Source organism: Tinamus guttatus, unplaced genomic scaffold (assembly GCF_059628265.1).
Source record: "Tinamus guttatus ecotype Peru unplaced genomic scaffold, ASM5962826v1 Tinamus_guttatus_pri_ptg000089l, whole genome shotgun sequence".
Lineage (NCBI taxonomy): Eukaryota > Metazoa > Chordata > Aves > Tinamiformes > Tinamidae > Tinamus > Tinamus guttatus.
Window position 1 is genome coordinate 670,989 of NW_028288623.1, and position 26,482 is coordinate 697,470.

General features: G+C 42.1%; 1 protein-coding gene across 2 annotated transcripts in view; it reads left to right on the top strand.

Annotated features, from left to right (window-relative positions):
• The window catches only part of RGS6 (regulator of G protein signaling 6), a 203,554-nt gene that overhangs the window by 131,438 nt on the left and 45,634 nt on the right, over positions 1-26,482 (top strand). For both annotated transcript variants that reach the window (XM_010219084.2, XM_088520437.1), the window contains exons 3-11: positions 11,654-11,704; positions 13,322-13,428; positions 15,572-15,623; positions 18,106-18,170; positions 22,406-22,482; positions 23,167-23,248; positions 23,774-23,848; positions 24,899-24,997; positions 25,980-26,041. In XM_010219084.2, the coding sequence (XP_010217386.2) occupies positions 11,654-11,704; positions 13,322-13,428; positions 15,572-15,623; positions 18,106-18,170; positions 22,406-22,482; positions 23,167-23,248; positions 23,774-23,848; positions 24,899-24,997; positions 25,980-26,041 (670 nt within the window). The remainder of the gene's footprint in view (positions 1-11,653; positions 11,705-13,321; positions 13,429-15,571; positions 15,624-18,105; positions 18,171-22,405; positions 22,483-23,166; positions 23,249-23,773; positions 23,849-24,898; positions 24,998-25,979; positions 26,042-26,482) is intronic.

A 26,482-nucleotide genomic window follows, 5' to 3' on the forward strand; every position in this document is an offset into this window, starting at 1 on the left:
ACGGGGCATTGTCCCTATTCTGCCTTCAGCGCCTGTAACATTTAAAGGTAGTTTTCCAGCTCGGGCTTACAAAGCCATTTGCTTTTCTATCACTGTGCCTGTCAATCAGCTTCCTGTTGTAATGAAATTCAGAGACGGCACTAACTCTGTGTTTGCACAGTGCTCACTGGACGCGCTGTGGGGATATTGCAATATCAATATGAAATGCTTGCTATTAGTGGAAAGCAAATACAAAAGTGATGTGAGCACATGTGAAAGTATTTGATTTTTATTTGATTTTTTAAACATTTATAAGACATTTTTGTTAAAGCATTTACCCAGTTCTGATTTTCTAATTTCTCCAATCACTTGCAAGGCTCTGTCCACTGAAGGTGGACTTATCTCCCTTAAAAGTTCTCTCTTAAAATGTCAAAACTTATGGTGAGTAGAAATAATTCCCAAAACATTCTAAAAAACAGCAAGATGTCACATTCCCAATCAGCGGTGACAGCCGATGGTTTATGTATCCTCATAAGATACCAAGAAAGCTCTGGGTAAGCTGCTGGATCCCAGACCGAAGGCTTTTGTTGCATGGAGTGAGAAAGTGGCAATATAGTTTGGTTTCCTAAAATTTTGTTGGATGTTTCACCACAAAACTCGCTGGGGGTCTATTTTGAACTAGACCCATGTTTTACTGTGTAATGAACCACTTCGTGAGGACTCTGCTCTGTGATCCCCTGCTACCAGAGAGAGAGAAGGACATGAGGTTCCTCATACAAATCCCTGTCTCACAATGATCCTATCACAGTTGCAGGGACTGACACTGCAGGAATTCTCCAGTGTTTGCTTTGAGCTTTTCCAAGTACAAATCCGTATTTACCTGGAGAAGGACTTGATAAATGCACTTCTTAAACTTTTCAGAGGTGAAAGAAAAAGAAAGGAATATATTTTGCTAGTTAGAATCACTCTGCCTTAGTATGAAAACAAAAATGCATTTTAAAAACATATAGATGTAGATATTCTGAATTTCTAAGCTATATGATGTTTTGGCACTAAATTCAATTAACAAAGAAGTATTTGCTCTCAGTTTTTGCAAATGCTTCTTACTTTCAGAGGTTACTTGCTAAAATAAACCTTGGAGGTGATGGAGCATGAAAAGCAATTGCACTATGTAAGTATTTAAGAAGGGCTGATTGTTGTTTATACTTGTGAAATCTGTCAGACATAACAAGGAACAAATAATTTGCCTGCCTTGAACTTGCTCCTGCATTACAAAGACTAACAGATTTGTGCTTGTTGATTGTTTCAGAGTTACCATGAAATTGCTTTCAGTATTTAAAACTCACATTGATAGAGCGCTCTACCCAAATTTGAAATGCAGGAACTCCACTGTTGCCAGCAAAATGAACTGGCTGCTTCTTTCCAGTATAAACACCTCTAAATCACCATTTTAGGAATTCTGTTTAAAAAATGGCCTTTAGTGTTAGTGCCAGTGTTCACTCTTTGTTTAGCATGGCGTGAAGTAAATTGTCAGCACTTGCTAAATGATCATAATTCATCTGGAGTTACTCTTGGCTAACAGAAATAATGTGTGTGGCCTCAGCCCTGCGGGAGAAGTGTCCCCATCATGGGCTGCTGCACCAGGGCAGAGATCCAGCGAGGCTACCTCGACTCCAGTGCCCCTTGCTAGGAGGGAAAGGCAGGGGGATGAAGCTGTACAATATTGATTGTTTCCTTTCCAGATGACCAACTCCTGGAGGGGAAAAAGAGCTGGAAATGTTAAGTTTCTTTTTTTCCCTTTTTTTTTTTTTTTTTTTTTTTTTTCATTTTCTGGAAAATGTGCCTGATATTGCATCACTGCAAGTACTATGTGTGGTTCTCAACCTTTCCCAAAGAACCGGAGGGAAGCGTAGTAAAATGTCAGGATGAAGTAGGTTTGTTAGAGGATTTGATGATGCTATTCATCTTTATCAGGAGCGAAGAGAACCAGCAATAATGTTGTTGCAGTTAACATGGAAGGAGATGATCTTGTGAAAGAGAGATCTGTTGTGGCCAGAACTCCTGAGGAGATTTAAAAATGGAATGTTTCTGCAGACAGAATTCCTGCTGAAATCAATAAGTGTCTGGCTTATGCAAAGATTGCAGGGTCAGATCTCCTAGTAAATAAATTTAATACAAAAATCTTTAAAACGCTGTAGCTCCTGAAGGACTTTGCTGTCTTGCACCAGGTGGTGTCATTTGAACCTTTGCAAAGAAATGGTGGCACTGGTGAGAGCAAGGAGCATCTTGATCTGAGAACACTTGAAAAAACCTCTTTGTAAATGAGGGCAGAGGGTGAAAGAAGCTAATAACTGGAGGCTGCAGAAAGCAGGTTGTTCTGCGCTTTATCGATCTTCCCATTTCTTTGAGAAGAAAATGTGCTATTAATAATTATTAACATAAGATTGAAATGACAGAAAGATGGCCTTTTATTTAAAAGGTGTGTGCATTAAATGCATGGTAGTAAGAATGTCTCGGCCCTAACAAGATCTGTGCCCCTGATTCCAGCAGCAGGGTTGGTCGCTTGCCTTGCTGCTTTGTTGCTGAGTTATTCTGACAGCATGAGAAACAGTGTCTGAAAAGTACAGAATGGCAAAGGGCCAAACTGTTAAGTTTAAACAAGCCACTTCCAGTAGTTTTTGTAATGGCAGAGTAGCCTGCAAAGCAACTGTAGATTTATTATAAATTGTAGCCATGAAGGTATGTTTGAGGCATCTGTAGTTCTTAACAGTTTATAGATGGAGGTAACTTCATTTCTTACTATTAACTACTGCAACCGTTGCACCCTGGAGATCGCGAATGCGACGTTCCTGCTGCTTGTATAACGCCTTCAGGGCTGCGTGCTGCTCTTCCACGGGGCTTGCAGCAGGGAGTAGGTGGATGTTGGTGTGATGCACAGTGTGGTCTTCCTTTGCTTTACAGTTTCCTCCCATAGCTACAGTCACACAGCCCCTTGCTCACCGTTACCTTTGAGGGAGAATAGGGTTTGGCAGTGTCGGAGGGGCAGGAGAGCAGCAAGCCAGGCGCTGGCAGGCCGCCTCGCGCTCTCTGTTGTTGCCGTTCAGCTGGAAAAAAGGCCATGTTGGTATCGCCAGATAAATCTGTGCTGGTTTCCCCCTTTCACGAGGATTAAGTGTGTGTCTAACGAGAGCTGCCTCCACAGTCTTAGCAATACCACTGTAGCGGCAGCCATTTTAGGTCGTGGCTCTCAGCTAGCAGCATCTTTCTTGTCCTTACTGCTCGTTGTCAACATTTAAAGGCTGTTGGTGTGAGGGCATCGAAAGCTGTGCTTTGGAGTCTCACCTCTTTGACAAGATGGCACAAGTCCCTCCCAACTGCAGTCTGGAAGAGGAAGATATTAACTGGGAGAGAGTAAAGCAGGAGTTGGGATTTGGGGCCTGCACATCATTGTTCTGTCTGTGTTTAAAAAACATACAGGAGTTATTAGGTGTTTCTTGTATGTAAGCTACATGTTGGAAAGGAAGATTAAAGTTACACTGCAGTGTTGAGGGTTTAAATTCTCAAGTCACAGCCTGTTACTTAGGCTATTTGAAAATGTGTCAGGGCTGGGTTGCTTGAAATGCCTGTTTCACTCCCACTTACAGCACAGAGACGTCGGGGCGCTGACCTTCACCTGCTCCCATTCCCCAAGCTAATTCAGCAGCTCATCTTCTTTCCCCTGCACGATTGCAGGCGTCTGTGGCATTTTCTTTCTCCTTGGAAGGTTTTCCCCTATTGCTTTTCCTGCAATGTGAGCATCCATCAGCCCCTTGCTGCGCGTCTGGGGACTGGGCTGTCCCCTTTTTTGTGCAAGAATTTCTCCCCCGTTGATAGACTTGCTGTTAATGTTGCCTCAGGGGCTGGTGTCAGGAACAAGAGCAAGCAGGAGAGAGTCAGACCTCAGAGGTGCTCTGTTTTAGTAAGCTTTAAGTCTGGGGTCTGATGTGCATATTGTTTTGCTTATACAGGTACAGGTGCTCATGCAACAGAGATGTTATGGAAAACATGATAAACAGTTCGTATAGGATTCCTCTCTGAAATACAGACGTTTAGTTTAAGTGGATAAGGACACAGAACAGTTTCCTGTAGATAACGAGGAATGCAAGAGGGCAGAGGAATGGCATATGAGCCCAGACTCTGTGATAAATAATCCGTGCTGACCTGATGTCCGGAAGATGCAGCCGGTCTGTCTATTTTGGTCGCAGGATGTTTACAAATCACCTGTCTTCTGTGCTTTGCTGCCCTGGAATGCCCGAGGGCATCTTAGCTCCACATGCTGCTTTCCAGCCTGTCAGCAAGCTGCTCTCTTGCTTCACATTTTTGTGTTTGCTGTTACAAGAAAAGAACATTCAAGTACTGAAAAGTTATGATGAACAAAAATGAAGACTCCTTAGAAGGCAACTTTGTTTGCCTTGATCAGAAAGGGGTAACAGCCCTGCTGCTAACGACCGTTAATAATTCACGAGCAAGATTTAAAGTGACTATAATGTACAGGAAAATTGCTATTGCTAGGAGCTTGGAGCTGTTGTTGCTTTGATGATGCTCCTTGCTGACACTGAGTGGTGCAATTACCACATGCTGATGGAGGAGAGCTACAATTACCACATTTTCAGAGTCAACTGCTGAGAATTTTTTGGTTGGCATTGGTTTTCTTTATGTGCTTACTGTAGGCAAATTCTGTAAAGTGCTTCCCTATATCAGTATCATAACAATAGTGTGAAACCTAGAGGTTTCTTTTTATTTTCTTCTTCCCCTACCATAACAATGGGAGCTTTACATTAAATCCCTACTGTGAGCATGATTCCACACTTCAGGCCTAGATGAAATCACTGTGGGAGTCAGTGTGGGCTCTGAATAAGAAAAATAGCAACAGGGAATGCTAAAGGCCTTGAGAAATTTTGTGTGAAATAGTTTTGCCCTTTATCATGGATTATGTTCATTTGATCATGTTTGCAAGTCTGGTGGTAACAGTATTGATAGGTAATTAACCTGTTGTTCCTACATATACCAAAGACCCAGTGCTGTCTGGAGAAAAAAAAAAACATTATTTCCATATATTAGTGGGATTGCCCTGATTGGCAGAGAAGCAGCTTGAGTGGCTGCTTATGCACACGTGCACACATTCTTGTAAGTCATTTTGACTGCTTGTGATTTTTTTCAGTCTTTTCTGATATAAATATTTTAAGATTGGTCTGAGTTCAGAAGCAAATTGTTTGGAAGATCTGATGCTGAAATGGGTTTGTCTGTCTTTTTTAAAAAAAAAAAAAAAAAGAAAAGAAAAAAGTGCACATTTTTACCCTTGCATCAAAAATACTGTCTGAACTTGGAGATGTCCAACAGCAGAGGCTAGGTACGTAGCTTGCTTATTCATATAAGGTGTCGTAATGGAGTATGTGGATACCGCCTAGGCAGGAAATCGTATTTCATATTTCTTTGAAAAGGCTATGAAAAGCATGGTTTTAAAATGTCGTAGAATGTATTCAGAGAATATAAGCATTGCACTGGTTAAATAACTGCTGGTTGCCCAGAAATAACCATGGCGTTTTGCATCCGTTCCTGAAGATATGTGCATATGATAATATTTTTTTCATAACATGACCCAACAATCATTTTTTTTATAAGGCCCTGCCTTTGCTCAGTGTTCATATTGGTCAGTGTGGAGTGAGGCTGTGTAGCAATCTGGGATCAAGAGCATCTCACCTCATCAGCTGTAGTGCCTGGAGGACATCCAGCTCAGCAGCTCCCAGGAGAAAGGGCAGACTCCAGTCCTTGATAACTGACGCCACATTGGAGTAATATGAGGCATAAAGTGGCAAATCACCATGGAGCTGCTCTCCATGGTATTTTCCAGCACTCTCAGCTCAGGACACTTAGCACAAAATTAAAGGTTTTAAGTCCCGGTGCGTCTCTTCGGGCTTTTGCTACTCTCTCTTAAATTTAGATTTCTTATAAATAAAGGCAGTTTTTCTACTGGGCTTAAAAAGAAATGCAAAGAAGCACATATGTATGCTGATGACACTTGTATTTTTTGTATATGCATGTATTTATGTTTGTACACATACTCATATATAAACATATGGGTAGATAACTTGTTAATGAAGGACCAAGTCCATTGGATAATAAACAGACCTTAGCAGTCCCAGCTCCACTGCCCAGAATCAGCCACATATTTTCTAATCAGCCTACATTTTCTCCTCCAGATAATAAATCTTCAGGAATTGCTGGAGGAAGGTTCTATGTTCCTTTGGCGTTTCATGTGGTGGGTAGAAGACGGGCGAATCCAATTACAGGTAGCCCTAGATTTTCTTAGTCCTCTTTTTCTGAAAGAGGAAGAGCAGCTTAGGTTGAGTATAAAAGGTGTCAGGTACAGTGGTGGTGACTTACCTCATTGAATGCATCTTGCCTGTGGTCTCACACCATATGAACTTCTTTTTCTTAATTTATCTTTTCATGGCTGGCTGGTCATTTGTCATGTTGACAGGCAGTGGCCTCGTGAAAACATGAGATGCTATTATCAGATCACTGAGGCCTAACAGAAAATGGAGAAAATGGTGAGAAACAGAAAACTGATAGTGTGCCTCTAAAACAAGGTATGTAGATAAAATGGTCATTGTGATTCCATAAAGATCTATTGCTTTTGTTTGTATTAAGCAGGTTCATCAACTGCAGCTTCAAAGAACAGCCTATAGCAACAAGTATTATTTAATTACAGGTAAGAAGGAAATAGGTGTACACAGGCTGCTGACTCTCCTTGAACAGAGCATACTGACGTAAAGGAAATGTAGATATATCAAGAGGAGTATAGAGGCGGTGGAAGCCATTCCTCTACCTAGATCCAGCAATGCTTTCTGTCATTAAAATGCATCCAACTATTTGTTTGATATCAAATGCCACATTAATGCCTAGCGAGAATGTTGTAGGGGCAAGTGTTTACCTCTGTTTTCCCCTGAAAGAGCTGGTGAAACATCAGAAAAGATCTTCGGGGGAAGGTGAATTATGTGGGGACCATCAGTAGTGCCTGGCCTACAGGAGAAGACTAAGAGACGATTTTCTGGGGAAAAAAATACATAAAGGAATATGTGTCTCAGTCTAACAGAAGATGCTCTTGTAAAGGATTCACTCACATCTTCACTGTGTCATATAAGGATAAATCTGCTAATTTAAGGAAGGGCTTATACAGTGTTTTGTAGGTGGGCAAAAGTAGGTTGCAGTGAGAGAAACAGCTGCAAGCAAAGGCAAAACCAGCATGAGGGTAACCCTAAAAATTGAAGGTGTTATGGTAGATGGAAGTGAGGAGTTTTCATTATGATTGAATATTAATTGGTGACATGGCTATTAATGATGACAGTAATTAACAGAGGAAGGAAGGCCTTGTCATTGTCCCCAGGGTGAGTAATCAGTCTTGGCAGGTGATAAATAATGGTTCAGCAAACTCAGCAGAAAGATAATCTGCCTGCCTTAGGACAACTGGAGAGCAGCTATAAAATCTTCCAGGCTCTTGGCAACATTCAGGAATTACTTCATATTTTTTAACAGAGACAAATTAAAATCCATGATCTCAAGTGTCCCTTATACTCCAGAGTGAGTGATTACAGTAGTCCTGGTTGAGTCAATGTTTTCAACTCGATGCCTTAAACCTCTCTCTTTAATATTTTATTTTTTAATCTTAATAATATGGGGAGAAAAAAAAAAGCCTGATTAATGGTTTTCAGCGTTTTCAGCATTTTCAGCATTCAGAATTTTTCATTGTAGTTTGTTGAAAATGGAATAGATCCCTCAAAAGGGGAGTGAACTTAGGAGCATGACTGTTCTTTGTAAAAACAGAGTGAGACTTAATCCTGCAGAAAGTTTTTGTATGTCTGTAGAAAGGGATGGCTTACAACGCCCTTCCCCTGCTGTATTCTTGAGCAAGGCAAGGAGCTCTGTCCTAGGAGACTGTAAGAGCTAATACGATGACTAAAAGATAACCGCAAATCCAAGGACTGCAATCTGAGATCAAAATTTGAACAAATATTGGATTTTTCAGTTTGGAACATAGGATTCTGGTTTAGCCTGAACCAAAACAGAATTTTGTTTTTGTTTTGTGTATAGCAGCACAGAAGCACTTCAATTTGAATCTTCCTGAAATGGTTTTCTAACCCCGAATGCTTAGCTCAGCTCTCCACGAGTCCGAGCTCTGTAGCCAGTGAAATGGTATGCATGGTGTTTCAGAAGCCCTTTGGCCCTGTGCTCCCGCCTGCCCAGTCCTGTGTCTGGGTTCACCAACGAAGTGTATCTCTTCTGCAGCAGAGGTGGTTCAAATCTGGCTGGCTCAAAGCTTGACTAAGCAACCTTGTATCTGCTAAAGTAATATCAAGAAAGTATCCCATATATTGAAAGCACAGAATGTTGGGCATCGATAAGTCAAGCCTCACTAAGCTTGGCTTATTGTACTAAATAGCGAAGTGCCACAATTCATGATGAGAATCAATAAAGTCTGTTACTCAGCTGTGTAAAGTAATATTATTTCAATGGAAAGATGTCTGATTTCTTGGCTATACATTGTCTGTGCTTATGCAGGGTATGGGAAAATGTGCTGAAGCAGTTGTCAGCTAGGGCTCGAGAGGCATATAACGCTAAAGCAGTTCAAATGTCTGCAGAGAATGGTCTCCTCCTGGCTCATCCATCCCAAGGAGGGTAGGTCGTCTTATAGAAAGAGTGAGATAAAATTTATTAACTGGAGAAATAGAACCAGGGAGAAATTTAACAGCCCATATGAAAAGTATACCTTCAGGGACTATTGTAAAGAACCTTTTCATAAAGCAAATAATGCTCAGTTGGAAGCAAGAGCAGAGAGGAGCAGTGTGTGTTGACCAATGCTAGGATAACTATGAATTATTAATGCTACTGAGCCATGAATAAACGAAGGTGATTTTAGGATGTGCCTGGCAAGCTGTTTTTCAGTAGAGACAGGGAGAGTGTTGGCATCAGTGCCAGAGGCATTGGTGAGAACCTCCTACAGGGCAATGTGTGCAGTCCTGGTGACCCCAGTTCAAAGAAGTGTAACTTAAATTTGAAAAAGCACTGAGAAGGATGGTAAAGTAACTGGAGAGTCCATCTTAGAAAGAGATGAGAAGAGTTTGGTTTGTTTAATGAAATAGAGGTAGGGAGGCAATGTGTTAACCCTTTCTAGAAGTGTCCAGGAGCAATGATCAAGGAACAAAAATAATGCTTAAATGCTAAAAAGGGTATTATATCAAATGCATTATTTATATGCATTAATTATAAGTTGCCTATTAGACTAGAAATTGCAAGGAGAGTTCTATCAAAAAGAAACAAAAAGAGGAAAAAAAATCTGAAATAGCCTTTCAGATAGGATAGTGGCAACTAAAATTGCTTTTAAGAGGAGTTTGTAGAAAGGGTTGTGTAAGAGGAGAGGAGATAGGACCTTTCGGGCCTGTTTTGCTGGTACCTACAAACAGATTGATACAATGACCAGCTGCTGCTTGTTGGTCTTGTCCTTCTGCCTGCTTTTTAAGCTAAAGTAGGTGATGACCTGATCTTCAGGAAATTAGTTTGGCTTGTTTTGCGGTGATGGCGTGAGAAAAGGGTTCTGAGTGGGTCCATTTGTGCTGCTTGTGGAGCTGGGGCTGCCTTTTGCTTCTGTGTAGGGTATGACACCTTTTCCAGTGGGAATTTCACCTCTATGGCAGAGTCACCCAGAGCTGCAGATCTTGCAAGGACCTTGGCAATGCTGGTCTCTCTCTGTGTGGCACATCCTCGTTGTGACTTTTGGCCCTTGTTGTACTGAAGGTTTACTGAGGGGATGGGAATGTCCTGCAGTACTGTGGTAAGCGGGGACATACAGAGCAAAATGTTCTGTGGACATTTCTGGAATAAACTGTTAGAATGCTTCTTAAAGTACCTTCCATGCCTGAACTCAGAAGTGCCCCATGCAAATATGATCCTCCAGGGTTTGTTTAGTCAGAGTGAACGCGTGGTGATCACTTCATAATGTATGCTGTATTCAACTGATGCATTATCAAACACAATGCTAATTACCGGGCCTCGTAGCTTCCTGTGAGAGAGCACGTATTTCTCCACCAACGAAGATATGCTGAGCAGGACTTGGTTATCCAGACGTAGCGTTACTACCCTGTCCTGCAGACCACTGTAACTTAGACACTTAGAATCATAGAATCATAGAATGCTTAGGGTTGGAAGGGACCTCTAGAGATCATCTAGTCCAACCCCCCTGCATACGCAGGGACACCTAAAGCACGTGGCACAGGACTGCATCCAAGCGGGTTTTGAAGATCTCCAGAGAAGGAGACTCCACAACCTCTCTGGGCAGCCTGTTCCAGTGCTCTGTCACCCTCACTGTTAAGAAATTTTTCCTTAAGTTCCTATGGAATTTTTGATGTTTCAGTTTCCGGCCATTTCCTCTAGTCCTATCAGTGGCCACCACTGAAAAGAGACCATCCCCGTCCTCTGCACTCCCTCCCTTGAGGTATTTATATACACTGATTAGATCCCCTCTCAGCCTTCTCTTCTCCATGCTGAACAGGCCCAGCTCCCTCAGCCTCTCCTCATAGGGCAGATGTTCCAGGCCCCTGATCATCCTTGTAGCCCTGCGCTGGACTCTCTCCAGCAGCTCCACATCCCTCTTGTACTGTGGAGCCCAGAACTGGACACAGTACTCCAGATGTGGCCTCACCAGGGCTGAGTAGCTTGCTAAGATGCTGCTGACTGCTTGGCTTTGGGCAAGTCATATTGGCTGGCTTTTATACACTGGGTGCCCAGTCATCATTATGTTTGATTTTAAGATTAAGTATGAGACTTAAGCAAATTTTGTTGCCCCCATTGTGTCACATTTTGCTGATGTGTTTTAACTTCTAATGAAAATGTTTCCTACTTCTGTGAGCTTCATGCAAGCAGCAGAGAGGTTGTAGAGAGGATCAATCCTAGAGATCTTCAAACTGTTTAAAAGATAGCAACAACATTTAAACTACCTGATGGGACCTGAAAAAAAATAAAAAGGAATAAATTGATTTACCTTAATGATTCAGTTCTGCCCCTTGCCACCATATAGCTGATGAGGTCACTAGCAAACAAGAACTCAGCAGTGGGTTGGTTTTATGCACACTTAATCTCACTTTCTTGCCCAAGACCTTGCTTGAGTCATTGACATAGTCTTTTCTCTTTCTTTTTTGACTGATAACTCAGTTCTGCACTTCTGGGTTTATTGTCTTTGACATTAAAGGTCAAAGATGCCAGTAAAGGGCTCCTCTGTCTCTTTGGTAGATAATGCTCTTGGAAACATAATTCCCTGTCTACTGATTTGAGAGAAAAATGACTAGGAGAGAACAGCTTATATGGAACCATCAGGGTGTTTGACTTAAAATATATCAAGTCTTCTATCACACAGAATACTTCTTTGGAATTCGTACCTCTAAGTAAGTTTTATGATTACAATGTGGCTCAAGAAGGAAGAACATTATAAAACCTCCAGTGAGGATTAAAATAATAAATAAATGGGGAAAAAAACATATTTAAATTCATGACAGTTCTTTTGTATCTCATTTTCATGTGATGTCTCCCCAGGACTTTTAATGTGGTCTTCGAAGTTTAATGTTTTTCTCTGTGTTTCTTGCAGGTGCTGACATCGTACAGTGGCTGATGAAGAACCTCAGCATTGAGGATCCAGGTATGGTGACCCAGGTTTGAGATGATAAGATGCTCTGCTGCATTCTGCATACTGTTAGACAGTAGATACTATTTTGCTGCTGAATCTAAAACACCAGTGAAGCAGCAAAGTTGTTTTAAGCACTTGATGTGACGGAGGAGGAAAAGAGATAAGAATCACCATCTTAGTTCAGACTTAACTTTGTACTAAAACATACAGAAAGTTGTGTGTAGCCAGTCTGGGAAATTGTCACTGCATAAGAAAGCCTAGTTTATTTTAAGACTGTTCTTGGACTTAGAAACCGAGGTGATAGATGTGTATGGTTAAGCAAGGAACAGCAGTGACAGTGTTTCATAGTTCAGAGAAAGAGAGCTATGACTGGCAGGACATACTGGTTGAGGATGGCATAGACACTGACATGGATTGGGTGATGGCTGCTAATTTATCATGGAGGATTCATACACAGATAATAAACTGTGATTGGTGTATGGGCATCATCAATCACCAAATTGTTTGCTATTCAGAGCCACAAAAATCACTTTGGCACAGTTAAGAACTGCTGAGAAAGGAGGAAGAAATGTTGGTCTTGTGGGTCCGGAAGTTTCTTTTCCCTTCCTAGGAAGGGAGAAAGCCCAACATATTGCCTCCAAGCACTTTCCTGACACATGCTGACCCTCAGCCATTCCTCAGAGTTCACTAACCTCCTATCAGATCTCTAAAATCTAAGAATTGGCCTGTGAGTATTTGATCACAAGACGTAATCCATACCATATGGCTGCGCAGAGTGTTTGCCAAGGCACCAACAAGCTGCCAAGTTATCTCTCTCTCTCCATCCAGATGCAACTGTCAAGTTCTACCAAAATTCAGGCCTAGGAAGCCTTTTGCTGCTCCCAGTGTGTCTTTCACCATTTAAAAGTGGAGAGCGAGTCAGCATGGTCTCACCCACATCGCTATACACACATCCCTTCACGTGTGTCACACAAGCCCTAAAACAGAGTTTCAGCTGCAGACAAGAGCTTTATTATCGGCCTGGGGCACACAATCAGCTAACATGTATTTCACAACCCTGAGAACGTCGAAGCAGCTTTGACAGATGCCATCAGTTGAAAATCTGCGCAGATATAGCTCTAGTGTGGTGTCCTGGCTGTGCTAGGGTATGTGCTCCCTGTTACCTCTGTGTCTTTATTTTAACAGATAGCAATTCTGCAGTGTCTTTACGAATAAGATTCTGCTAATCTTCTGATCTGGTGTTGCAGATGTATGTCTAATTTGGAGGGGGAAAGTGGGGTTCACTGATGCAACAGGCTCCTTGCTAGCTGTCACCTGTGGCAGATAACGTGCTTTGAGTTGAATTTCAGACTCTAGAGCTGAATAGGTGAGGAACGTTCTATCAACATTAGAGCACCAGGTTAAGCATTTGTTCAGTGTTTATGTGGTGAGGCTTATTTCTGCCCTCTTGTTTTGCATGATGTAGTTTGGAGGCATAAGCCTGCAGTGTGGTTACAAGGCAGGGTGTATGTGCTAGGTCTTACTGTGAGTCACCACCAGACCTGCTGCTGGAAGCCCAGAAGTGTGTAACACATGTGAATCCTGCTGACACATCCCTGCTGTTTTCTTATTTTCCTCGCTCTTTCACAGTGGAAGCAATACACTTGGGAAGTCTTGTCGCTGCACAGGGCTATATCTTTCCAATCTCAGACCACGTCCTTACTCTGAAAGATGATGGGACATTCTATCGTTTTCAGGTTGGTGAGCCCTCAACCTTCCACGTGGCCACTTTTGCTATCCCTGCAGCAATACCACTGAAATCTGCACACCCTGTATTTCTAAGCGGTGATTAGGACCACAGAGGCAGTGGATTATTTTTCAGGGATTACAGTTGTCTCAGGAAGTTCCGAAGTTCAATTGAAAAGGTCTGTTGCAGAATTGCAAAGCACCCTCTTTTGCTTCCAGGCCCTTACAGTTCTTACATAAATGAACAAATATGTCCTGTGATTATTTTTGACGTGTGATTTCAAGCATGGTATGTTCAAAGTTGAACTGAGCCAGTATTGAAACATCAATCTGTATCTTGAAGAAAATGGTTTTTTGCCTTCTAATTCTGGTAGGGAATGGAGAGCCTCTTTCCAGTGCAAAATGGACAGGGGCAAATTTGGGAGTCGAGCAGCCAAACTCCGGCACAACAGATAAGTTATCCTTCCTTGGCTGCGGGTTCGCTGGAGAAGGCACACATTACTAGCTTTGGCTTTTCTGCCAACAATATGTGACCTTGGCAAAATCACCTGGCCTGGGTCGCCGCTGTGCCTAGGCGCCCTTGTGTTCGCAGATATGTTGAATTTTTAAAACATCCTCTGCTTGGGTTCCATGCCCTTTCCAAAATCTGCTGCTATGGTATTCCTAGCTAACTGAGTGCTTGTGTTGCAACTCCTTTTAGGTTGTCTAACTTTAAAAGTAATGATAACTTCAAACCTAGAGTCCTCCTGAATAACGTTCCTAGCAGAATTTGTTTTCTGTGTGTTATGTGATATCCATATCAGCTCCCATATCTTTCTGGTGATCTTCCCTTTTGTTCACTCTTCCTCCTTTTTCTTTGTTTTTCTATTTTTTAGTTTTTTGTTCATTTGTCTTTGCTTTTGAAACTTGCGTTTTGCATCTGATGTTTTTGCCGCTCACACCCACTGTCAACCCATACGAGACCTGTGACACAGCGGGGGAAAAAAATGAGAGATCACAGCCCTTCTCCTTTCCTATAGGACTTGGCAGAAGCAGGGGTAATGCCTGTCTAGTTATATTTTTCTCTGTTTTAAAAGAAATACTCCATAGGAAAGATAAGTTTTAAATTGTCCTCTGCAGCTCTTAGCCCTATTTCAAAATTTCAAATTCTCTTTTTTCCTTATTTAAGCCCGTATAAACTACATCTCCCACTTGTCTTGACTGCCATTGACTTTCTTTTTCTTCCTCTTATATTTTCCAGAACTTTTCCTTACTCCTTGTCTGCTGTCAATTTTTGCAACAATTTTCTTCAGCCATTATCTACAAAAGTAACCTGATAGAATCATTTTTTTCTTCCATTACCCTTTTTTTGCTACATTCTACCTTGCCATCCCTCCTTCCTTTGACAATAACTCATCATCTCCTAAAGTTCATGAGATACCTATCAGTGAGAAACCTGGAACCATGTATTATTTGATCCTTCTGTGTTTCCTCGCTGTGCTTTGGTGCAAGGAGTGGTCTTTGTGTGTAATGGCATGTAATGTCTTAAGCCAGTTAATGTCATTACATCACTAATGCAAAACAGTGTTCTGCAATTTGTGTAATCACAAGGACATTATTTTTCATTCATGTTAAAGCTGAAATACAGCCACGATGTAATAATATTTCATAATTGATTGTGGCAACTACAATATGCAGACCCGGATAGGAAACAAACCCAGTAAGCTTAGCAGGAATTCTGCTTTCAAAACGACTCTAATCAGCTGAGTTCTGAACTCTGCTGTCTGGTTTGTTTAAGAAGGAAATTGTTTTGTAGGCTGCCAACCACACTGGTAGTTGCTCCAAAAAACTAAATAGTGTGTAGTGTGTACAAAAGGCCACAAGGCTCATTCTCACGGTCCTAAGAAAAGATTCAGGGTGCATGTGAATTCCTGGGGAGAGGGGAGGTTCTGGGGATAGAAGATAGGCCTATATTCAGATGAGGTGACAGTAGTATCTAAAATATTGTCAGGGTACTGTACATTCTGAATCTGTGCTTTAATAGCAATCTGTAGCAATATCTAAGCAGAGACCCAGCCCTAGACTTTGTGATTGTTCTTTTTGTATTTGCAATGTTATTCTGCATCTGAATTTGTTTTTCCTTAAATTATTAAATTATATGTGCTGTTTCTTCAGGCACCGTACTTCTGGCCTTCAAACTGCTGGGAACCAGAAAACACAGATTATGGTGAGAACATTATTATTTTGTTGTAGATTTCTTTTTATTATTATTATTATTTTCAGAAAGCATATGATGGAAAACGTCCTGGAAATAATTATTTATTGGTCATCAAACCTGTTCAGTGGGTCTTGTTTCTTGCAAGACTGCAACATAAGAGGCAGATTTGTGCTAGGCTCACGTAAAATCAAATCCCAGATTCACTGAAGTCCATGGGGTCTTAGCCATTGAGTTCAATGGGGCCAGGATTTTATACGCTGCTACCTCAGTTCTCAGACAGCTCTGTTCATTTCAGCAGTATTTATGGCAAGCTGTATATTGGTCCTTGGGAATTTTAAGTAATACCAGTATTAGCTCTGGGGGGTGACATACTCTGATCTGTAGCCGAATTTGATATGTTCATCAATAAGAAGTTACCTTATCTGGGCACTCATAAGGCTGATCAATAATCCAGTATCTAACTGATGACAGCCTATAGTTAAGCTACTCTGATATATGACATCAGACATATTTCCCCCTCCCCCCCCCTTTTTTTTAAGATTACCATTTAAAAATTGGTTTAAAAAAAAAAGAAGAAAGATGACTGAGCATGTTTTATGAGCTAATAAACTGTACCATGCTATATTAAACATTTGAGTGGCTGCAGACAGTGATAATACATAAAGAAAACATGTCCGTGTGTTTATCTTTAGCTGTCTCCATGCGCTATTACTGTTTCTTCCAGAACTACCTGTCTTTCTTCGTTAAGTGATAAAATCAATTGTTTTATCCTGGCGCGGCATTAGAAGAGGAACTGAATCCATGTGTCTGCTCATAAACCGGGAACTTTTGGAAGTGCTTCTTTTAAAATAACTCATGATCTAAGATCCTCAAATAATCATGTTTTTCATTCTCAGACAATAATTCCTCATCTTTATGGGTTCTGAAAATTATTTGCTGGGATGGAGGAGGTGCCTGCAATGGTGTCTATCATGTGCTAGTTCATTTGCAATCCTCATCTGCAGTGGAAGCCAGTGCAGTCATAGAGCATTTGTCCCCATGAGGGACTGCTTAGGAGAAAACATGGAAATGGTCAATATATGGAAAATAATTTCCAGAGATTTTACAAACATCCCACATACATTAAGCACACAGTCCGAATTATGCGAGAAGTATTTTCTAGAAATGCCAGAATAGCCATCTGGGGCTGGATAACATGTTGTTCCCTACAGTGTGTGATAAGTAACTGGGCTTCACACTTAGGTGGTTGTGCTGCAGAGACATTGAGGGAACAACACACCTCAAAACCAAGCCCTGTATGAGGTAACTCACAGCTGGAAGAGCTGCAGCTGCATTTGCTGTGAGCCACATAGTGACAGCTTTTCACCTATCCTAGAGATCTCTAACATATGTTTATGATCAGTGTTTGTATATCAGCTGGGTCTGTGCAGATGGGCTCTTCCCAGGAATTAATCCCAAACTAGCAGCACACTTAAATAAAACTTAAATCCTAGCAGCTTTTCATACTTTTTTTTTATTTGCATGTTTCCAGTTACAGGACAGGAACAGACTTGCTAATGGCATGTAACTGCCTAGCGTGAAGAAACACTGAGACATGACTGACTATCACCTAATTTGGGGTTGTAAATGGTTTACAGATGAAGATACTCGAGAAGCATAAATAGAAAGAGAAATGTATGAACTGATCGGTGCTGATCACCATGCATAATGTTGGCTCATTATATGAAAGCTTTATACAATACATTTTTTCATATATTGTAAATAGAAAGCTAGGTTTCCACTGAAAAACATTCATGAAAGGGTCCACAAATTGCATTTATTAACAAACTGAGACTGCCTGTGCTGCAAAGAAAAATTGATATTTTCTGGAGAGAGAGAAAAAAAAAGTTTGTTATAGAAGAAATTTTCTGTTAATGATACTCTGCCTTCTGCCAAGCTCTGGTATTTTACATGGTTAGGCAATTATACCTGGCCCTGCAACAGAAAAGAGAGGGTGAAAGTCAAGGAGTTAAAAAAAAAAAACTCACACCCCGATTCATCCTAAAATGAGAGCACGAGTTCTCCACTATGTAGCTCAGATCTGACCCAGAGACCATCAGTATCTAGTCTGTAAGATCTGGCCCATATTTCTGCTTTCATTTCAACACCTTGACATTATTTTTTAATGAAAGGGAAGAAGAAACACAGAGATACAGAAAGCTGCTCACATCAGCTGGCACATTCCCCAAGAGCTGAGTGGAACAGGTTGCTAATGCTAAGTATCCTACCAACCCTAGATACTACTGTGCATTTCTGAGACTTCTGGTTAGCTCCTCACAGCTGCTCTCAGCACTTTTAAATGAGGCATCCCAGAAGTTTAAGGCCTCTGACAATACTAGCATGCAACATCAGTGAGATGGTAAGGATGAACGGTGCATGCACCCCTCTTTTTGTAGGATCTTGTGCTCATAATCTGTTCTCTAATGGTTTTTCTTTCTGGTTCTCCCCTTAGCCATCTATCTGTGCAAGCGGACCATGCAGAACAAAGCGCGGCTGGAGCTGGCGGATTATGAAGCCGTAGGTACTCTGCTGCGCGAGGTTCCGGGGCAGGAATGCTCTGGTCAGTGATGGCTTTGGGGTCAGCTTGGACTCTTTCTTCTTTACTTGGCAGAATTGTCTGAAAGGTGGTCAGGAGACCAAAAAAAAAAAAAAAAAAAAAAAGAAAAAAAAAATCAGGCTCTTGAAGGGGGCATGTCCCTGACATAGACTTTGCAGTGTCTCAGTGTACCTATCATACAGCCCATCGAGACAGACAAATTACATAGTCATTTACATCTGTTTCCTGTTTCCAGTTCCTGTTTTATAGCCAATACTAACACACTGAAATGATGGATTTTCGGTGCATTGTTGGGCAATTAAATCCTGATGACCCATGACATGTCTCTGCAGACCTTGGAAGGAAAGTTTTCAGAAATTCGGCTTGGCCTATGCTTTCAATACACCATATGAAACGTGTTCATTAGGCTTGTTCAGGGAGTGTTTTCTGTTACAAAATTATTGCACTAAAAACTCTCCCCAGCCTCGACTTAAGTTGCACAGAGTTTGGATGGAGAGGATGGGAAGATGGAGTAGGAGAGGCAGCGTTGGTGGGAGTTTCTTTAGGTGCAGGCAGGGTAACAGGCCGGCCAGCTGAACTTGTGTTTCCTCTCATTACCTAGGTCTTATTTACTAGCCGCCAGCATCACAGCTGAATTTCAAATGCAGGGTTTTTTCAGCAGACTGAAAAAAGTTTATGGAGCTGGTTCTAGTGGCCTTGTATGTTCATGTTCGTTATGATGAAAACGTATTGCATATGTGTTATGGCTTTTTCCAAGAATTAACTTTTTCCCTTCTTTAAGTTCTGAATTTGGGGGTTTTCAGGCAGAAGGACACATACATATTTTAGTACTCTCAGTGAAGAGTATGCAATATTTGCCAGTTATCTTGTCCATCCTAGAAATGTATGCATGGTTCTCAAGTCTGCCAATCTTTAGGTATACAGATATAATGTAAGGAATATAAAAGCCCGGTGCATTTATACATTCTGTTGCTGACTTGTTCCTTCTGCATGTTTTTTTATTTCATTATTAAAACAATTAAAATTGCTCACAGCAAACCAATTAACTGTGAGTACTCTAAAGATCTATCAGAAAGCAACAAAAGGCTGTTCAGCAGCCCACAAACACCCCCACACATGCAGTGTGGCCTTGGCTAAGTACTTCTGTGCATCCGTGTCTACAGAGAGTAGTAATGCTCCAGTGATGGCAATAATTAGATCTTGGCAGTCTCGTTTTTCTTGTGAAGATTACATTGCCCAGCTAGAGATGGCTTCTGCATGCAAATTTTGCTCTCTTAATTAGAGACAATGAGATAAGAATGGCACCAACCCTTCCTACTCATTACAAGAGCTGAAGCTAGGGTAGCAATGGAGATGTGCACCGAGTGCAAGAGGAACAAGTTTACGGGAGTAGGAAAGAGTCCCATACCTTTAGTACAAGTTTTTGCAGACATAGGTGGCTTCTCCACAAGCACTGATCTGGGCTTTCCTAAGAGGATCAGTCCAAAACAGCCCAGGACACATCATCTCAGATGATGATCAGATCTCGAAGGGCAGATTAACTACAGGCCAGTCAGCCTCACCTCCGTCCCCGGAAAAGTGATGGAACGGCTCATACTGGCCGTTGTCTCCAGGCACATGGAGGACAAGAAGGTGCTCAAGAGTAGTCAGCATGGATTCACCAAGGGAAAATCTTGCCTGACTAACCTGATAGCCTTCTATGATGAAATGACCGGCTGGATAGACGAGGGGAGAGCGGTGGATGTCGTCTATCTCGACTTCACCAAGGCTTTTGACACCGTCCCTCACAACATCCTCCTGGGCAAGCTCCGGAAGTGTGGGATAGATGAGTGGACAGTGAGATGGATTAGGAACTGGCTGGATGGCAGGGCCCAGAGAGTGGTGATCAGCGGTGCAGAGTCTAGTTGGAGGCCTGTGGCTAGTGGGGTCCCCCAGGGGTCAGTCCTTGGTCCAGTCCTGTTCAATTTATTCATCAATGACCTGGATGAAGGCACAGAGTGCTCCCTCAGCAAGTTTGCTGATGATACCAAACTGGGAGGAGTAGCCGATACCCCAGAGGGCTGTGCTGCCATCCAGAGGGACCTGGACAGACTGGACAACTGGGCGGTGAAAAACCTCATGCAGTTCAACAAGGCCAAGTGCAAGGTCCTGCACCTGGGGAGGAATAACCCCAGACACCAGTACAGGCTGGGGACTGAGCTTGTGGAGAGCAGCTCTGCGGAGAAAGACCTGGGTGTCATGGTGGACGACAAGTTGACCATGAGGCAGCAGTGTGCCCTCGTGGCCAAAAAGGCCAATGGGATCCTGGGCTGCATTAAGAAGAGCGTCTCCAGCAGGTCGAGGGAGGTGATCCTGCCCCTCTACTCAGCCCTGGTGAGGCCGCATCTGGAGTACTGTGTCCAGTTCTGGGCTCCACAGTACAAGAGGGATGTGGAGCTGCTGGAGAGAGTCCAGCGCAGGGCCACAAGGATGATCAGGGGCCTGGAACATCTGCCCTATGAGGAGAGGCTGAGGGAGCTGGGCCTGTTCAGCCTGGAGAAGAGAAGGCTGAGAGGGGATCTAATCAGTGTATATAAATACCTCAAGGGAGGGAGTGCAGAGGACGGTCATGGTATCTTTTCAGTGGTGGCCACTGATAGGACTAGAGGAAATGGCCGGAAACTGAAACATCAAAAATTCCATAGGAACTTAAGGAAAAATTTCTTAACAGTGAGGGTGACAGAGCACTGGAACAGGCTGCCCAGAGAGGTTGTGGAGTCTCCTTCTCTGGAGATCTTCAAAACCCGCTTGGATGCAGTCCTGTGCCACGTGCTTTAGGTGTCCCTGCGTATGCAGGGGGGTTGGACTAGATGATCTCTAGAGGTCCCTTCCAACCCTAAGCATTCTATGATTCTATGATTCTATGATTCTATGATCTCATGTTCAATTCTGCTTGTGTCATTCACAGATCTTCTGATTTTCTCCTGGTAGAGTAGTGGTCTTGATTGTGTGATTGAGTTCATACAATTGCATTTAATTTTGTTTCTTATTGGCCAAACATAGATACTGCTTCACTGGGTGGTGTTTCATTGTTTTCAGCATATTTACTCTAGAGGGCACACACGAACATAACTTAAAATAATTAAAAAAAAATCAAACCCACAGAAAATAGCTTTTGCAGATATTGCAAGAAGTTCTTCCCCATAGCTGCAGTTAAGAAAATCATCGCTGTCCAGGAGAGCTGTAAATCATTTGTTTCTCCATGCGTATGGACTGAAACTCCCGTGTGGACTTGGTGGTAACAGGCTCAAGCTTTAAGCCTTATGTTTACAAGAGGTCAGAATAAATAATTTGAAGACTGCTTTTGGTTTTGAAATGCATATGCTTAAGCACTTTCTTAAAATAAAGGCAGTAAGTATGAAAGGAATGTCAGTAGCCCTAATAGTGTCTTATCCCTTTGCAAAACTTGCATGTTCAGAGTGCGTGTGCGTAGGTGACTTTGGGGTGCTGTCTAGGAGGTGAGTCTGAGTGTGACCCTGAGTCTGAAATTCAGGCCGTGCCATGAGTTCAGCCTGGAACTCTGACCAAGTCAGATCCACCTCCAAATGTTGGCTCTGGTCAAGAGCTCTTCCCTCAGGGTTAGAGCAAGGCTACATCTCAATCTATTCCTGGCTGCAAGGTGTTGTCATTGCTCAGGCAAATAAGCTGTTTCCTCCCGGAATCGCGCCGGCCGTTCCCGAAGTGAGCGCTGGGCTGCCCGCGGTGAGGGACACTCGGCCTCGCGCCTCCGCGAATGCCTGGGGAGGAGAGAGCTGGGGCCGGGCGGGAAGGGAGAGCTGGGGGAGAGCACGAGACCTGCAGGTGGCCGCCATCTGCCAGCAGAAGCGCAAGTCATCACTTGTGCAGAGCTGCTGAGTGTTATCTTTTGGGAACGAGTCCAACGCTGTTTTATTGCTAGCACTCTGGCTGTCTTCATTGCACCCCATTACTTCTGCTTGACAGTGTCCTCTTAGCTGCAGCCTTGGGGAGGCTTGGGAGGAGGTGTCTCAAGCTTGCTTTCACTGAAACCAGTGCTAACCTCCATGTCTTGCATTTTCTATATTTAAAAAAAAATAAAAAGGGGCGGGGGGAAAGGATAGTGTAGATGCCCAACATGGTAAGTGTTCCTAAGCCCTCACCAGGAGTAACTGTTCTGTCTATTTTCATCTCTTGTCAGGAAAACTTGGCAAGACTTCAGAGGGCATTTGCAAGGAAGTGGGAGTTTATCTTCATGCAAGCAGAGGCCCAAGTGAAGTAAGTAATCGTGGGGCGCCGAACTGCAGCAGCACTTAGCACTGGGCAGGGGATGCTAGATAAAATATCTCTGTCAAGGGCTTTACTGCAACTCGAAAGTTATTGGCAAATTTTAGTCCCAGACAGGCTAGAAACGCTAGAGAGCGAATTCTCAAGGTTTGTGGCAGACACTGAAAGATGAATTTAATTATCTGTATAACCTGGTGAGTCAGGAATTCCTGGGCCTGATTTCTTAATATCTTATTGATTCGTCATGTGAGTTGGGGCAGTTTACTTGCCCATTCTGCTTTTGCTTTCATATAGTACTTTCGTACAGAAGAAAAGAAGAAGGAAAAAAATGTCCTCTATGTATGTTACTCTATATTTGTAAAATATTTCCAGAATTAAAAATACTGTCATTTCAAAGTAGATAGAAAGGTGGCATTTCCAGCAGACTGTTTTTCTGTTTTTCTTGTTTATACCAGTTCCTAGTCAACTCAGTTGTACCTGAACTTTCAGCAGTCTAGTTTGTGCTACTTAATGTGGAGAACTGGGTACCACTTATGTGAAACTTGCTTAAACTTAATATTTGGAGGTTTTTTTTTTTAATTGTCTTCTACTTGTAATCAAAATCTACAGTTTTTCACTCCTTTCTCTGTGAAAGCAATTTGAAGCCCTTTCTTGTGTTTATGCTTCTGTTTTCAGGATCGACAGGAAAAAGGATAAAACAGAAAGAAAAATTTTGGACAGCCAGGAAAGAGCATTCTGGGACGTGCACAGGCCTGTGGTAAAGTTATTTTACAAAGATGAAGACTGCCTATGTTCTGACAAGGTTTTAATGCTGGTAAACACTGTGCCATGAGCTGCATTGGGATGTTGCTTTTAAAGACACCATTTTCCATGTCCTTCAGAAAAGTCAAGTTTCTACAAGATTATCATAGACCTTCTAGATGATTATGTAGACATTTTAGTGCCTGGAACTGCTGACTTGGAAATATAGGATAAATGTGAAGTTTTGGATTTTTGTTGTTGTAGTATGTATAAAGAGAAAGAGTTCTACTAGTTTGGCTCAGACTTTCTTCAGAAAAACTCTTCTTAGCTATGTCCTTTTGGTGCCAAAGTTCTGAGTAAGTGGATTTGATGCTGAGATGCCAACTTAGCTATATGCACTGTCTTGTTTAATAAGCATAATTTATGGGGTACAAACTTAAGGAAAGAATTTTGGAGATGTTCAAATAAGATATTTTAGAAAGGCAAGGTAGCACTTCAACTGTAAACAGCAAAGATTAATATTATTACTATCTCTTTTCAGCCAGGCTGCGTGAACACCACAGAAATGGACATTAGAAAGTGTCGTCGTATGAAAAACCCCCAAAAGGTCAAAAAGGTCTGTTTTTCTTTTGTTATTTGATATTAGCCATTCTTGACATTTTCAAGGCAGAGAGGGACCTGACTGCGTCCCTTATAGAGCTGAGAACAGTATTAGGGAGCTCAGTGCCTCAGACATCTGCTGTCTCAGCACTCTTAAAATCAATTGGCAAAAGTAGCTAGGTCCCCTTTTCATAAATTTGGGGCGGAGGGGACAGATTTTTCAGAGCCAATTGCTTAATCATTTCAAAATCCAGGTCATTAGCAACTTGGGTACCTTTGACTTCCAGCAAGTTTTAGCCTTGATGAGTATATGTCAGTTTGGGAGACAGCAGTATATTCCTAATTTCCACTGGCAGTTAATTGCAGTAGAACCATAAACATCCCTTACAAATATTAAATAAAAAGAAAATGTACTGAAGGAAAGGATAACTAATACTACTTGTAGTGCAGATCTGTGTCCTACCCGTCAATCTGCAGGTTTTCATTTAGAGAAGTTCATGTGAACTTGACCCACTGACACCTGGCTAAGTTTGCTCCTTAATGTGTAGTTTTATGACAAGAAATATAACTTGGGAAGAAAATGACTTGGGCTTAGATTCCTGTATTTTTTTTGGTCTCTCTGCTTGGTTCAACATGGTGACATTTCCCAGGGCTCATCCTGCAAACACTGAGACCCACAGTTCTCAGGGCCTCTGAGAATTATCATCTGCATTCTAATATTTAAAACAAACCCTGTTTTGCTTGCTATGAAACAAGCCTGTGGGTTGCAGAAGCACAGAGCGTTCACCTCATACCTAATGGGAATAAGAGTTTTATTGGAAACAAGGTCATGCTTGAAACCCCCAGGTTTCAGTTAACATGTCTGCAGACTTCCCAAGTGCAGGTGTTTGCAAATGCAGTCTGATTTGTAAATTTTGCTCTTGGCTAAATAATTATTCACATCTTGGAAAGAAACAGTAGGAAGTTGCTGACTTGTTACCTTACTGGTATATGTATTGCATTCTTCCCTGTTGTGTAACAGAGAGAAAGTAATAACCCCTTCTGTTTGTGCATTGGTTCTTTACAGTCAGTATATGGAGTTACTGAGGAGCCTCAGCCCCAAAGTCCTGTCCACGTGCCCTCCCAACCTGTACGCAAAACTACAAAAGAGGATTTCCGAAAGCAAGTGAGCAGCATACAGCATCTTCTCTGAGCCCTAAGTCCACCTGTAAAATCAGACTTGTTATCTGAATAAAAGGATAAAGTTACTGAATTATCAGGAAAACCAATTGTATACCTTAGCTATGTTTGATTCTTGCATGCTTTATTATGTAAAGTAGTCAATAGTTACAGATAATACTATTTGAGCTGCGCAGTGACATGCATGCCTGGTATCCTGACCATCCAATCTAGTATTATGCACCATGTGGGCTGGCAGATAGGTGAATTTCAGGATATCTCAAAAGTGGACAGTAACGAAGGAGAGGGGAATAGGCAGCATATCAGGGCATGGGCTTTTAGGGAGGTCAGAAAAAATCATTTGCACAATCCTCCCAAGGAATGGCCACCCACCCACACACACATCCTTGCTGCAGCCCAGGGGCCTCTGGCTCCCAGTGACGTTTGGTGCAACAAGCAGCACATAGTGAAGTGCATGAGGGTACCACTAAGTTAGCATTTAGGTAAAAGCATCTTTTACATCTGTTTCTTAGGCAGACAGTTTTAGAGCAAACTTCTGAACCAAATCAGAACACTGATCATGCTTCTGTTAAGAACTATAGCCCAGTATAAATGTACTATAAAGCCATTATTTGTCTGGTGATGGCAGTCAGAGTTACAGACAGTAATGGAGGAGGGGAACATGGAGCAAAAAGGAGATCACACTGTGCCCTGAGCAGTCTAGGAACTTCAGGCCCCAATACAGGCGTGTTTCCTTTCCTACTTTTAATTATTTCTTCTGAAGCTTCCTCCAGGGCCTTGCCAAATGAAATGGAAACTCCTGTTGGAAGCAATTAATAAGCTGCTTCTGATACCTAGGGAAGGGTCCCATTTCCTTATGAGTTGCTTGCAAGCTGTTTGGAATGAGAAATCAATGGCGTGTTGAGCTATGATCAATGCATCCTCAAGAACTCCTGAATTGCTAATGTCCTTGTCATCTCTCTCCTCAGATAAATTTTCTGAACATGCAGATAGAGAGACATTGTTTAAAGATGTCCAAGGTAGCAGAAAGGTGAGTGTCTCCATCTGAATGGTTTGCTATATTTCCTCACCTCAGATTTGGTGTTTCCAAAAATTGAGCACCCAGCAGTGCACAAAAGCTGATGCTGTTTTGGTGCAGCAAATCTGTTCCCCTCTGCTCACCAAGGACATGTCTGTGCTTGCTCTTCTGCCACTGAAAAAAAAGAGGTAAAAGATGAGGGTGTCAAAAGGTGACTCTGAAAAGGAAGAACCCTTTCAGGGGTTCTCTTCCTTCTCCTTCCCCAGCCTTCAGTTTATTTACAAAAAATAAGTTATTCATGTTGCAGTTTAAAAATAATCATTTTACTTTTATGGGTAAACCCAGAGTGCCCATTGTGTATGTGTTAGTCATGTCCATGTTCGTATTTGTGTTTCAAGGTGAGTTTCTGCTCCCATTTATATATGTAAAACCCTGTGGGAAGTACTAGGCTGT